The 13740-nt window shown below is 47.6% G+C and overlaps 1 protein-coding gene across 1 annotated transcript; it reads right to left on the bottom strand.

The window, feature by feature from the left end:
- Nucleotides 1-7395: 7395 nt before the first annotated feature.
- On the bottom strand, nt 7396-10195 carry LOC147843500 (uncharacterized). Its single transcript, XM_087256233.1, has 4 exons — nt 9810-10195; nt 9473-9727; nt 9122-9392; nt 7396-7406 (listed from the first exon to the last, which is right to left on the bottom strand). Exons 1-4 carry the CDS (start codon nt 9984-9986, stop codon nt 7396-7398), a joined length of 714 nt encoding a protein of 237 aa, XP_087112359.1. The 5' UTR covers nt 9987-10195.
- Between the last annotated feature and the right edge of the window lie 3545 nt (nt 10196-13740).

Raw genomic sequence — 13740 nt, 5'->3', positions numbered from 1 at the left:
GAAAAAGCAGATTAAGCCTGACTAGTCGCCGAGCGGAGAAGCAACAATCACCTGAACCAACAAACACTTGCAGGTGAAAACCCTCAGGTTTCTAAAAGTGCCGTTCTGGTCGTCTGCCACTCCTCCAACAAACCTCAGTTCAGTCCTGAAACCCTTCCTGACCCATGCCAAACTCCGGTACCTCCATTACGGGATGAACATTTTACTGCTCCATCATCATTGAACAACAAATGGGGGAGGACCACAACTTGACACAGATCAACTGTTCTACCCTCTACATACTAACATAACCTTTGACATTCTAGGGAACACCTAGGTAAACACAACACTAATACTTTCTCCTCTACAGCACTGCTAGAACAACCTCTAGTAAGAGAGAAGCCACTCCACGTATGCAACACTGTTATTGCTGGTTTTTAACCTACCTTGTTTTGTTGCATCACTGTGCCTATTCATTTCCTTCTTTCTCTCTCTCCCTAACTAATTTGCAGTTCCAGTCCCCTTTACAGGGAACTCCTGCAAATTCATGCACAGGGCCGAAAAAGTAGGATTGACTCCTTCTCCCAAATTAGTGTCAATTGCTGCAGAATTATTGCTCATTTAAGTTGAAGCTAGCGCCACTACATACTCGCAATGAAGTAAACTAGCTAAATAACTAAATTTGAATTATTTCAGGCAATGTTACACTACACCTTGTGTTCTTAACCCGAACAATTTGAGCTAAAACCTGCACCAGAACTCAGTCTATGGAATGGAAATGTGGTTTGTGTCTTGTGTGTCTGTTCTCTCTCTACCTATGCCTCTTGTTCCAGTGTCTGCCGATGTTCATGCCAGGAACATCACCATCCAAATGGGGGATGTAGGGAGTCAACGGATCGTTCCAGAACCGAAAAAGTCACAGACCATGTTATCCTTAAAAGATTGGTTGGTGCCTACATGTCTGAACTTTGATTTCATTTTCAAAGCAATCCACAGGCACCCAGCAAAAGGCAATCCACAGGATGACTAGCCAGTCAACATCACAGTTATGTGTTAATTAACTTTACACCTTAAAACAATAAAAGGCTCTACAATCAAAAACCCACCAAACCGGTTTTTGAGAAGTACCTTTTGGTTCGCGTGCCCTTTGGCGTCTGCAAGGAATACACATTCTCAGGCAGACACAGAAGCGATCAGAAACGCTTCCAAAGTTTAATGGACATTTAAGTAAAACAGTTTATTTGAGTAATGTACATTTGCTTTATGTTTCTGTAGGTTTTTGTGTGTACATGTTCCATGTGTTTAACAAAACTGTTATGGATAGTTATTGAGTAATAGCCCTCAGTGACAAATGAAATCTACAGAATGTTTGTGAAATACTTCATGTTTGGTATTGATTGAAAGCTAGGAACGTTTCAAATGCATTGGTTTATATGAAGAAACCATACTATGAAAAGTGTCCATGTTATGAGACTTTATTTTAATCACTATGCTATCAAAGCAGCACCCACACCAGGTGTCAACCCGGCCTCCTAGAGGGCAGAATTGCGGGTGTGACTCCACCCCGCACCTTATCTGATTGGACAAGTATTGTGTAGACCCAGCCTCTACCAAAGCCTATAAACTTTGAACAAAGGAATTTCATCGTCGTCTTTTGCCGGTCATCTTTGCCAGTCGTCACCGCCGTCGCTGCCCGGACGTCGCTCTTCTCGTGCTGTGGCCGTTACATCGCCTCGCCGGAAGCCTCGTTACATCACGGAGCAGACCGCGACCTTCACTTGCTGCCGGCTCGACCCCCTATCTGCTTGTGCAACCGCTTTAACAACAAGCCATCGGGTCAACACATCCAAACTCTGAAACTCATCATAACTACAGGAACCGAGGAAGGAAGTTAAATCCACTTAGTCAAAACTCTCCGCAAACTGCTTGTACGTGTGTGTATGTATGTGCGTTTGTTTGTTTTACGTAGATTAGTACTTTGTGTTATAGAGTAGCAATAAACTTTTGTTTCGTTTTAAGATCCGTGTTGGTGTGTTGTGTGCTTTATAAGTTAATGCCTCAGCTTCAGATAATAAGCTACCTTGCTTATTAAATAATTAGATACTGTTTTCATATTGTTATTGTTGGCCACGTAATAATATAATACAGGATTGCTTTACACTAAACGTTCTATTTGCTGGACAAATACTTAAGTTAAGTGTAAGCTTTAAATAATTATATGTGAATCATGTTCGAATCTTTGATTCGAATCCCCAAAGTTTAAACGTGATTTAAACCAAAGAGCTGATTCTTACACAATGCAAAAGAAAAGGATAAATAATAACAACGCAACTCACTTTAAATGAAATCAACTGTTGTATTTTTATCACACAGTACAACAAATATAATTTCTAAATAATAACTAATTCTTTTTACCACTGTTCAATCTTGGTTGAACGATTTTTAACAACAACAAAAAAAAATCACTGCTTAGATAAGTCAATAAAATAAAAGAAAGAAAACATCAAACAAACAATCAATCAAACAAACAATAATAACGTGTGGCTGAGGTAACAGAAACCAGAGAGAATGAGAAATGTAAAGAAGGTTTGTGAATTTTGTAGCAATGGGTGTAGATTGTATGGGTGTATGAATGAATGTGAATGACCTAAATAACAACGCTGATTCTGTACAGGTCCACCTTGGCTTTCGATCCCCATAAGATCCTGCAGACCCCTCGCACTTAATCGCTCGTGTAGTTTTTCTGGTCAGCCTGTCCACCATCACTTTCACACCACAGTATTTATCGCCACACCTCCATCTTCAAAGCCAACAGCTCTTCACCTTTGCATCTTTCTTGTTTCTCGTCTTTTTCTCTCCCCACGATTTCACCACCAACACACCAATAAAAAAAAACAGCAAAGAAAACAGCAAAGAAAACAGCAGCTCTAACAACCGCAACAACAACAACAGCCACCCGGAGCAACCCTCAACACCCCCTTTTTATGGTCTTCTATTGTGTACCTGACCTTCTGCTTCCTCCCGACCCCGGAAGTAAGGTTTTGGAAGCTCGACAGAGGGCAGAACAGAGCAGCGCCTCCTTGTGGCACTTCGAGAAAATGGGAGAGCATTTTATTCGCCACAGTCCCTGACATTGATCAGGAACTATGCACTTATTAAAAGCTTTACCAATTATGCTAACATGTTGTTCATGTTAACTAACGCGTTAACTAACATTGTAAGTTTTCAAGAACAAGGATTCAGTATTGCTTTATAAATGTGTTGTTCATTATAAGATCAAGTGATCTAATCCATTAACAAATGCGTTAGTGTATGAGTGAGTAAACATGAACTAATTAAGCTGTTCATGTAAAGAGATGCATTAGATAATGTGTAAATAAACATTAACAAAGATTAAGTAATGCTGAACAAAGTCCTTAATTTCTGTTAGATCATGTTTACTAATGCATTAGCTAACACATAAATAAATGTTTAGTTAACATTAACAAAGGTTAGGTAATGCTTAATAAATGCGTTATTCATTGTTAGTTCATGTTAACTAATGCATTAACTAATGTTAACTAATGCACCCTTATTGTAAGTGTTACCAAATACTGCATAATGGATCCCTCTGTGTCAGTCTCCTCGTTACATCTACGCATCAAACCTGGATCTGAAGTGTCCTGACCATCATCTTTTAAAACAAACATCAATTTTTCTTGTCTTTTTTTTTCTCCAAATTGAAAAAGTAATGTTGGGCCATCCATGTCTTTTGTGGTTGAGAAACGGCTTCTGACAAGTGCCCCTTTAATTTTTTCATTTAAAATAGAACCCAACTGGTTCTTTTTTTTTCAGTCCACAAGTCTTGTAAGTTACCAGCATCATTAACAGTCATACTTTTTTCAATTTCCTTTCTAATACCTCTTGTTTTTTTTTAAACCAAAGTGGAGTGGGCAGCATATTGCTGATAAAACCCTTATTTACACTTTACCAATTTCTCACCACTGAATAATATTTTCATACAACCCCTTCTCATTCTTCCAAGCCTCCCAAAAATATTTAAATGTTTCACAAAAATATTTATCTTGCAATAGTTTGTTAAAATGCCAATAGTAGCTCTTGTGAGTCCTGTTTAACAATGTACACTCAACTGTGATTCATTTGTGATCTGATAGGAATGTAGGAATAATATTTGCACCAACCACTCTATTTTTTACATTGTTTGATACATAAAACTGATCTAAACGTGCACCAGAAAACCTACCATCATTTATTTTTACCCAAGTGTACTGTTTTATTGAAGCATTTTGTTCCCTCCACACATCTGAAAAATTGATTCTTTAAAATTCCAGCCAGACGTGAAGCTGATTGCATATGTGGTTCTTCACCATTCCTATCATATTTAAAATCTAAAGTGCAATTCCAATCATCTCCTATTAAAATAAAGTCCCCATCTTGCTGTTGTCTTAAAAAACACTCTAAATTAGAAAAAAGCTTCAATCTATCTGCTCCATTATTTTGAGCATAGACATTAATAAACAGGAAAGAAAGATCATTAATTTTGGCTCTTACAGCTACCAATCAACCTAGCTTTATCTCATTTATCATTAAAATTTGGACTTTTAGAGCAGAGGAGAATAATATAGCCACACCAGCGCTAAGGTTCGTCCCATGACTAAGCACTTTCTCCCCTTTCCAACACCAACCCCATTCAGCTTCATTATCAGAAATGCTATGGGTCTCTTGCAAAAAAAAATAACATTTAGTTGCTTTATCCTTATGGATTCTAACAATAAGTTCCTCTTCTTTTCCTCCCTCAAACCATTTGTGTTTAATGAACCCACCCTCAAGATTTCCATTTAGAAAAGAGAGAGAGAGAGGGAAACAAAGAGGAGAAATAGTAGTTTAAACATCATAATTATTTAGAGTTTCCCCTTGTTTTTCCTATCTTTCCAGTTGACCGTATAGACCGTATGCATCATGTTGTTCCTCAGACGAAAGCGCTTCTGTTGAGACAACTCGTCATAATTATGTTTCTTCCTGACCGACATAACTGAAGAGACAAATTTGTCTAAATCAGGAAAATAATCACTTATCTCAACATTGATTTTTCCTTTTGTTTTATCAAGAAAGGCATTAATTTGATCTAGAGTATATGGATCCTTATCAGCCTTCTTCACAACCTCAGACGATTGTTCATCGTCTTCTCTCAGTCCATCATCAGTGCACTGTGACAATCCCTCCATTTCATCATCAAAAATTTTCTTTGAACCACGTTCCTGTCCTGTAGCACCCTCACACACAACTTCAGTATCACTTTGAGCTTAAGATTCATCACACTTAGCATTACTCACATCTGCATCACTACCTGTACTACAGCCAGGTTTCTCCACATTGTCAGTAATATTAACATCCAGCTCACTCACCTCTTGCTGTCCTGTCATTTCGTCTGTCCTCTGAACTCTCAATGTGTCCACGTTACTCGTCTCAGCTTGGGATGAAGAACACGTTGTTAATTTTTATGGGGGCACAAAAAACGCTTGTGCCCCAAATCTCCGCATTCTTAGCACCTCATACTTTCTGTGCTGGCATATATCATGAAGGAGCTCTCTTCATGAATGATGCAAAAGGATGCTTCCAAAGTGCGCTCTGGGAAGTTTAAAAACATGTAAGACAGAACATGTTTCAGCACGGCATTTTTGTATCCGAGCGGAATCGCCTTAACAGGGCTAGCAATCTTACCAAAACATTGTAGTTCTTTTAGGATAGCTTCGTTACTTACAAAAGGTGGAACATTTGAGATGGTAACTTTTGTTGCTGGAGCGGATAGCGGGGTTATCGGAACAAACGCCTCTTTACCCATATTCCACTCAGTCAACTCGTTTATTAGTGATTCGGATTTTAAAAACACAACCACGGCCTTGTTCATCCGTGAAGCCGAGACGATGTTTTCAAAACCGACTTTTTATCCTATAATCTGGAGGATATCCTCCGCTGTCACTCCAGGGTCTGCCACACACCTCCACCCATTCCGAAATGACAGACTGCAGTCACTATCAGATCACTTGCCCATATTGTAATCGGAGGCCAACTCTCAGACAGTGTGGGCTTTTAGCACAATACGTAACACTCAATGAGATCGCCGACCGCCTGGCATGGTTCAAAATTGGGTTTCGCCTGATGATTCCGGTGCCTCTTTAGCCCTATAAATTGAGGTCGCGAATCTGACTCAGGCGGGCACGTGTGTGGAATCATGACAGGGTAAGTAACCAAGATTGACCGTATGCCAGTTGCTATGGTAGGTGCCAATTGGAGTACGATTGCTGATGCCTTACTGCGGTTGGTCACCCGTATTGCAAGCCAAGGTATCTGACGTATCCTCGAGCAGGGGTCAGTTATGTCAGACAGATGAACCCAATCTTTTGATCTGCAAACTGGATAACCTGTACACCACACAGGTTAACCACACAAGCACAGAAGGCTCTGAGACAGGGTAAAGGCAGTACTATGAATCTACTATTTTGGGCGAGCCAATTGGAGTAAGAATCTTAGTATGCTTTAGTGTCTGATGGATAGAGAATGTTATCATCCTATGATGGAAGGAGGAATAAAAAAGAAAAAAATGTAATTGGCATAACAAAATTTAAAAAGAATAATAATGATAATTCTCTATAGGTAGAAAGCAGTACACAACGGCTTTAAAATTAGAAAGAGTGCCTTAGTATTCAGGATCATCTACAAACATTAATGGGTTAACCCAAAACGTTTTAATAAGATGTGGGATCTAGAGATCAAATATTTCTGAATTTACCTTTAGCTTAATATTTGAGCCCTTAAATAAAGTACTAAATTCCCTAAAACCTAACAGGGAAGGGAATAAATAAGGCATGAGGAGAAGATGAAATAGAATTAAGAAAGGAGAAAATAATGCTATTAATGATAATAATAGAAGAATAAAACTATTCAACAAATAGCAAAATAAACAAAACAAAAATTAAATATGAACTAAGTATGGGATAGTTTATTGGGAACTTGCTTTAAAATAAATAATAACAAAATAAAACTGTACAGCAGTATAAAAAAAATTCATAAATTAATTAATTAAAAAAGAAAACAGAATGCAGTAATATTAATAAAAATGAAAGTAACAAAATAATTTATAATAGCCCAAAAGCATATAAAAGCAGACCAATAATCTAAACTTAGCTAACTAAAATATTGTTTAGATAAAATGACAACAAGGAAACTGAAATGCTTAATTGAACTTAAAACAAAATAAACTCCAAACAATTTCAGACCGCATGAGACGCAACAGTGGGCGGAACTGAGGGAGAAGAGCAGAAGGATACAGCGGGGAAAGTTTTTATCGTTGCACTTCACATCCGGTTAGCCTTGTGCTAAAAGTTGGAGTTATTCAGATGCAAAGGGTTAGTTGGCTTAAGCGTTAGCTGGCGTTAGCCGCTAGTGCGTTGTTAAGAGTTACGCTTCACATCCGATTAGCCTTTTTGCTAACTGCGGGTATTGTTTAGACGCGAAGGGTTGGTTTACTTAAGTTTAGCTGTTTGAGCTAGCGAGTTGTTTGCCCTGTGACGTTAGCCGCGTCACAAACTCTGCCTCGGAAAGGCAGGTCTGATGCTTTGGGGTGGTTGCTACGTCATTCACGCATGCGTGCGTGCGCACGAGTCACATGGGTGAGGAGCCAATGAATTCTCGAGGAGTGGCTTTATTCACAAAAAAAAAACTTTCCATTCATAAATTGGTATGCGGCTGACTTCAAAAAGGGCAAAGCGCGAACCACTTAGATTTGCATAAACGGTCATTTCTTAAAACCATGTTGCAGTAACACTGATTTATGATATCTGACCATTACAATTAGACAAACAAACATAAAATGTGAGACGTCTCTCGAGGCGGTGCACGTTTGTACACGCAGAATAGCCTAGGCTAAAATAACTGAAATATGGGAATTTACATCCATATCAGACAATGGTACCATTTAAAAAAACACGCTTATGATTTTAAGAATTCTTTTCGTTAGAAAGCAGTTAATAGGCAAGCTTGCAACTCTCAAATACATTAATTACAAAACTGTCCAGCAGTTCTGAAATTAATTTCGCACAGAGAGGTTTAAATGTTATGTAGCTAATCTAACAGTTTGGAACCACGGGAGAAATAGTCTAGAGGTTTTCTAGCTATACGAATAAAAGGCCTATAACAGACAGATTTGGAGTTTCCAAACTATCTTAAAAGCACTGAGGGAACTCGCTGTTCCACCAGGCACAATAATATATTTAAATGATTTGCGGACGTGCCTCTTTGCAGAATCGATTTAAAATATTATGAACTGCAGTTTAAATAGTTACACTCAACACTCAGCCATTTTCTGCTGCGTGCTAGTGATCTGAAAAGCTGGAAGAAATTTTTTTTCTTCAGCCGTGGGAATGAAGAGAATGAGAATCCGCTGCTCGTGGTTTTATTTCTGTTCTCCATAAAGTTAACCTCCACTCCACAGCTGCCCTGTCCTGACCTATTCATGCATCTCTAAGGACCGAGCTGTCCCGGGAGAAGCTTGCTAATATACAGAATTGGACTCAAGGCCTTCTGGGCGTTCAAATCATTTGCAGACCTGGACAGATTTGTCCAGCCCATCACCTCCTTGTGCTGCAAAAGGGATTCATTCTCCCTATGAGCTATCAACCAAGGCTGAACCTGGACGGGGGCGTCCCGCGAATCACTTTTAACACACAAGGCAGGGATAGTTTGTCCCAATTGGAACGTAGCCAAGGCAGAACCTGGACGAGGGCATCCCACGTGACACTTTTAACACACAAGTTAGGGCTAATCTGTCCCAATCGGAACGTAGCCAAGGCAGAACCTGGACGCAGCAGGCATACAGCGTTGAACTAAGAAGACAGGGCTCATTTTTGTTCCCACTGAATCTACTTTTACCACACAGATAATAAATAAAAGGAATAATGAAGACACTGAACACCATTTGACCGTTAAGTTGTACAATATTTATTCAGGACGATTCAGAGTCTTCTGTTTGTTCGAGCGGGCGAGCGCCCTGGCTTTTCCCCCTGGCAGGGCGCCATGGCAGCGTCCTCCTGCTGGTTCCCTCCTGGAAAAGAGACACATAAAGGGCAGTTAGCCAATGCCACACGTTCTGCTGTCCACGCCAAAGAGAATGTGATTTTTACCAGGGGAGAGAAGGAAGTCTCTGTCCTCTTGCGCCCTTTCCGCGGGGGGCTTTCAGTGCCCGCTGCCTCCCCATCCTCCTCCTCCTCCACCAGGGCCCTTTCAAAGAGTCTGCGGCGCTCGCGTGCTTGGAGAGGTCCGAGGTGAAGTGCGTAGAACTTATCTGAGGTTGAAGTGTCATGGCACATGAATTGCGCCACCTTGCGGCGATCCTCTGAAGAGTGTGCATTCTTTGCCTGCGTCGGAGAGAGACAGAAGCTTGATTAGGATCGAAGCCGCCGCTGGTAGTTACAGGGGCGTCACAATGCCTACTCACATGGGTCGCGATCGCAGTGCGTACGTCAGTAAAGGTGGGTTTGCCTGGAAGGCCCATACTGAGCCAAGCAGACTGAAAGTACTTGTTCAGGGTCCGACAAGGACTGGCTCTGGAAGTGAAAAAGAAATAGGTAGCCTGGCTCCCTCCGGGGAGACCAGCCCGCAGCGCCAAAAACCTCCGGAACCAGCTGTATTCCTCCCTGTTTAGGGACAGCTGAGCCGCCCCAAAGGCTCTGTTTGTTTTGTGAGTGGTAATCTGCCATCAGAGAACAAGCAGTGAGTGAGTGAGTGAGAGAGCATGCTACTGGTGACCCCCACCTTACTTGCGCCATACTCACGTTAATGACATAAGCAGACTCGTCGGGGCTTCTGGAGGCCTCTTCAACCTCCTGGATTGTGAGATTCTGGAAGACTCCACAGCGGTGCCCAGAGATGGAGAGTATCGGCGCGGGGGAAACGGAGTCCAGGGGGGCAGGCTGGCGGGCGGGCTGAGCAGCAGACAAGCTCTGGGTCATTTAGCCAGACGGGCCATCTGGGTCCTTTACCCACAGATCGGGGCGGGAAGGGGGGGCGCTGTGTGCGGAGGGACACCCCCACGCCTCCCTGATAGAGCGCCCAGGACGGGGAGGATCTGCCACACCCATAGAGGCCGACCCCATTGGTGCTTTGGGGGGCCTGGGTGGGGGCCTAGCCCCTGGGGCGCCACACTAGCTCCTATCGATCAGTCACCGTGGGGTCTGGCGACTGGACTGTCAGAGACTAAGTCCATTAATCTTCGCCTTCCCCGAAACCCTGATGGCAGGTCAGAGATTGTGGGTGTCGGGCAAAAACCTCCAGGCGCGGGACGTCCCGACAAGTAGGCCGGGAAGGGTGGTCTCCCGTCGGGCATGGTTTGGTGGGCTCGGGCCTGGGTCTAACCAACGCCCCGGTGAGCGCCAGGCATAACGTTTTCCTGTTGGACCTTGGGCGATAGATGCGTAAAGATGTGCCGCTGGTGAACCATTGATGGAGCCGCTGGTGAACCATTAATGGGGCCTCTGGCATCCAGCGGTGGGGGCCCCCGTGCCCGGCGCGCAATGCCCGAGGTACACACACCCTTTCGGGGATGGCAAGCCCAGCCCAGCCCCCCTCCCTGGCCCGGAGGCTCTGGCATCTGGCGGTGGGGGGGGGGCTGTGCCCTGTGCGCAATGCCCGAGGTACACACACCCTTTCGGGGATGGCAAGCCCAGCCCAGCCCCCCTCCCTGGCCCGGAGGCTCTGGCATCTGGCGGTGGGGAGGGGCCTGTGCCCTGTGCGCAATGCCCGAGGTACACACACCCTTTCGGGGATGGCAAGCCTAGCCCAGCCCCCCTCCCTGGCCCGGAGGCTCTGGCGGTGGGGGGGGGCCTGTGCCCTGTGCGCAATGCCCGAGGTAAACACACCCTTTCGGGGATGGCAAGCCCAGCCCAGCCCCCCTCCCTGGCCCGGAGGCTCTGGCATCTGGCGGTGGGGGGGGGCCTGTGCCCTGTGCGCAAGACGTACCGCTGGTGGCCCAATTGGTCTTTGGGTTTGTGAATGGGTCACCACCGGACTTGGGCTCGTGTATGGGGCACCAGCCGCACGTCGTTCTAGCCTCCGTCAGCGATGAGGTCTCTTGTTTGCTGCGGGGGGACGAGCGCTGGGAGGCGGGTTGACAGCTCAGCCATGGACCCCTGGCTCCCCGGGGCGCGCTCGCGCTGGCCTGCGGGGGTATGAGCGCTGGGAGGCGGGTTGGCAGCTCAGCCATGGACCCCTGGCTCCCCGGGGCGCGCTCGCGCTGGCCTGCGGGGGTATGAGCGCTGGGAGGCGGGTTGGCAGCTCAGCCATGGACCCCTGGCTCCCCGGGGCGCGCTCGCGCTGGCCTGCGGGGGTATGAGCGCTGGGAGGCGGGTTGGCAGCTCAGCCATGGACCCCTGGCTCCCCGGGGCGCGCTCGCGCTGGCCTGCGGGGGTATGAGCGCTGGGAGGCAAGTTGGCAGCTCAGCCATGGACCCCTGGCTCCCCAGGGCGCGCTCGCGCTGGCCTGCGGGGATATGAGCGCTGGGAGGCGGGTTGGCAGCTCAGCCATGGACCCCTGGCTCCCCGGGGCGCGCTCGCGCTGGCCTGCGGGGGTATGAGCGCTGGGAGGCGGGTTGGCAGCTCAGCCATGGACCCCTGGCTCCCCGGGGCGCGCTCGCGCTGGCCTGCAGGGGTATGAGCGCTGGGAGGCGGGTTGGCAGCTCAGCCATGGACCCCTGGCTCCCCGGGGCGCGCTCGCGCTGGCCTGCGGGGATATGAGCGCTGGGAGGCGGGTTGGCAGCTCAGCCATGGACCCTGGCTCCCCGGGGCGCGCTCGCGCTGGCCTGCGGGGATATGAGCGCTGGGAGGCGGGTTGGCAGCTCAGCCATGGACCCTGGCTCCCCGGGGCGCGCTCGCGCTGGCCTGCGGGGGTATGAGCGCTGGGAGGCGGGTTGGCAGCTCAGCCATGGACCCCTGACTCCCATGGTGTTCAGCCCACTGGCCTTGCCCGCGTTCGATCGCTTGTCTTGGGGCAACGGGCCCCTTCTTTAGACCCCCCCTGGTTCGTTCAACCGCTAAATCAGAAATTGCACTAAATCCTCTTTTTCTGTCTGTTGTCGTAAACTCGACGGCAGGTCAGCGAATATCAGGGTGGCGCTACCACCTACAGGCGCGGGTCATGCCGGGGAGAGTGGTCTCTATCCGGGCATGGCTTGGAGGGCTCTCCCCCGGGTTTATAAACGCCCCGGTGAGCTCGTCCATGCGTTTGCGTTGAACTGTGCCGTGCCACTGGTGACCCTACGGGGCCTAACTGAGCGCGCCTGGCTTGCCCAGGTTCGAGCGCGTCTCCTCGGACTGCTTTGAATGCCTTTGAGGCCTGGGTCTTTGGCTGAACCAGGGCAGTAGCGCGCACCTAGCTCCCCCGGGTTCGAATGCATCTCCTGGGGCTTCTTTGAATGCCTTTGGGGCCTGGGTCTTTGGCTGAACCAGGGCAGTTACGCGCACCTAGCTCCCCCGGGTTCGAACGCATCTCCTGGGGCTGCTGTGATCGCCTTTGAGGCCTGGGTCTTTGGCTGAACCAGGGCAGTAACGTGCACCTAGCTCCCCCGGGTTCGAACGCATCTCCTGGGGCTTCTGTGAATGCCTTTGGGGCCTGGGTCTTTGGCTGAACCAGGGCAGTAGCGCGCACCTAGCTCCCCCAGGTTCGAACGCATCTCCTGGGGCTGCTTTGAATGCCTTTGAGGCCTGGGTCTTTGGCTGAACCAGGGCAGTAACGCGCACCTAGCTCCCCCGGGTTCGAACGCATCTCCTGGGGCTGCTTTGAATGCCTTTGAGGCCTGGGTCTTTGGCTGAACCAGGGCAGTAACGCGCACCTAGCTCCCCCGGGTTCGAACGCATCTCCTGGGGCTTCTTTGATTGCCTTTGAGGCCTGGGTCTTTGGCTGAACCAGGGCAGTAGCGCGCACCTAGCTCCCCCTGGTTCGAACGAATCTCCTGGGGCTTCTTTAAATGTCTTTGGGGCCTGGGTCTTTGGCTGAACCAGGGCAGTAACGCGCACCTAGCTCCCCCGGGTTCGAACGCATCTCCGGGGGCTGCTTTGAATGCCTTTGAGGCCTGGGTCTTTGGCTGAACCAGGGCAGTAACGCGCACCTAGCTCCCCCGGGTTCGAACGCATCTCCTGGGGCTTCTTTGATTGCCTTTGAGGCCTGGGTCTTTGGCTGAACCAGGGCAGTAGCGCCCACCTAGCTCCCCCGGGTTCTAACACATCTCCTGGGGCTTCTTTGAATGCCTTTGGGGCCTGGGTCTTTGGCTGAACCAGGGCAGTAGCGCGCACCTAGCTCCCCCGGGTTCGAGCGCATCTCCTGGGGCTTCTTTGAATGCCTTTGGGGCCTGGGTCTTTGGCTGAACCAGGGCAGTTACGCGCACCTAGCTCCCCCGGGTTCGAACGCATCTCCTGGGGCTGCTTTGATTGCCTTTGAGGCCTGGGTCTTTGGCTGAACCAGGGCAGTAACGCGCACCTAGCTCCCCCGGGTTCGAACGCATCTCCTGGGGCTTCTTTGAATGCCTTTGGGGCCTGGGTCTTTGGCTGAACCAGGGCAGTAGCGCGCACCTAGCTCCCCCGGGTTCGAGCGCATCTCCTGGGGCTTCTTTGAATGCCTTTGGGGCCTGGGTCTTTGGCTGAACCAGGGCAGTAACGCGCACCTAGCTCCCCCGGGTTCGAACGCATCTCCTGGGGCTACTTTGAATGCCTTTGG

Source organism: Danio rerio, chromosome 6, assembly GCF_052040795.2.
Source record: "Danio rerio strain M-AB ecotype USA chromosome 6, GRCz13ab, whole genome shotgun sequence".
Taxonomy (NCBI): domain Eukaryota; kingdom Metazoa; phylum Chordata; class Actinopteri; order Cypriniformes; family Danionidae; genus Danio; species Danio rerio.
Note: the sequence above shows the minus strand (reverse complement) of the source record. Positions and strands in the feature narration are given on the sequence as shown.

What these genes read in the sequence shown, in the direction of transcription:
- LOC147843500 (XM_087256233.1), bottom strand. Translation starts at nt 9,986, where the DNA reads ATGACCCAGAGCTTGTCTGCTGCTCAGCCCGCCCGCCAGCCTGCCCCC. An exon ending in AGTCTGCTTATGTCATTAAC is followed by an intron (nt 9,728 to 9,809) that starts GTGAGTATGGCG and finishes CTCTGATGGCAG; the next exon opens with ATTACCACTCACAAAACAAA. An exon ending in GCACTGCGATCGCGACCCAT is followed by an intron (nt 9,393 to 9,472) that starts GTGAGTAGGCAT and finishes TCTCCGACGCAG; the next exon opens with GCAAAGAATGCACACTCTTC.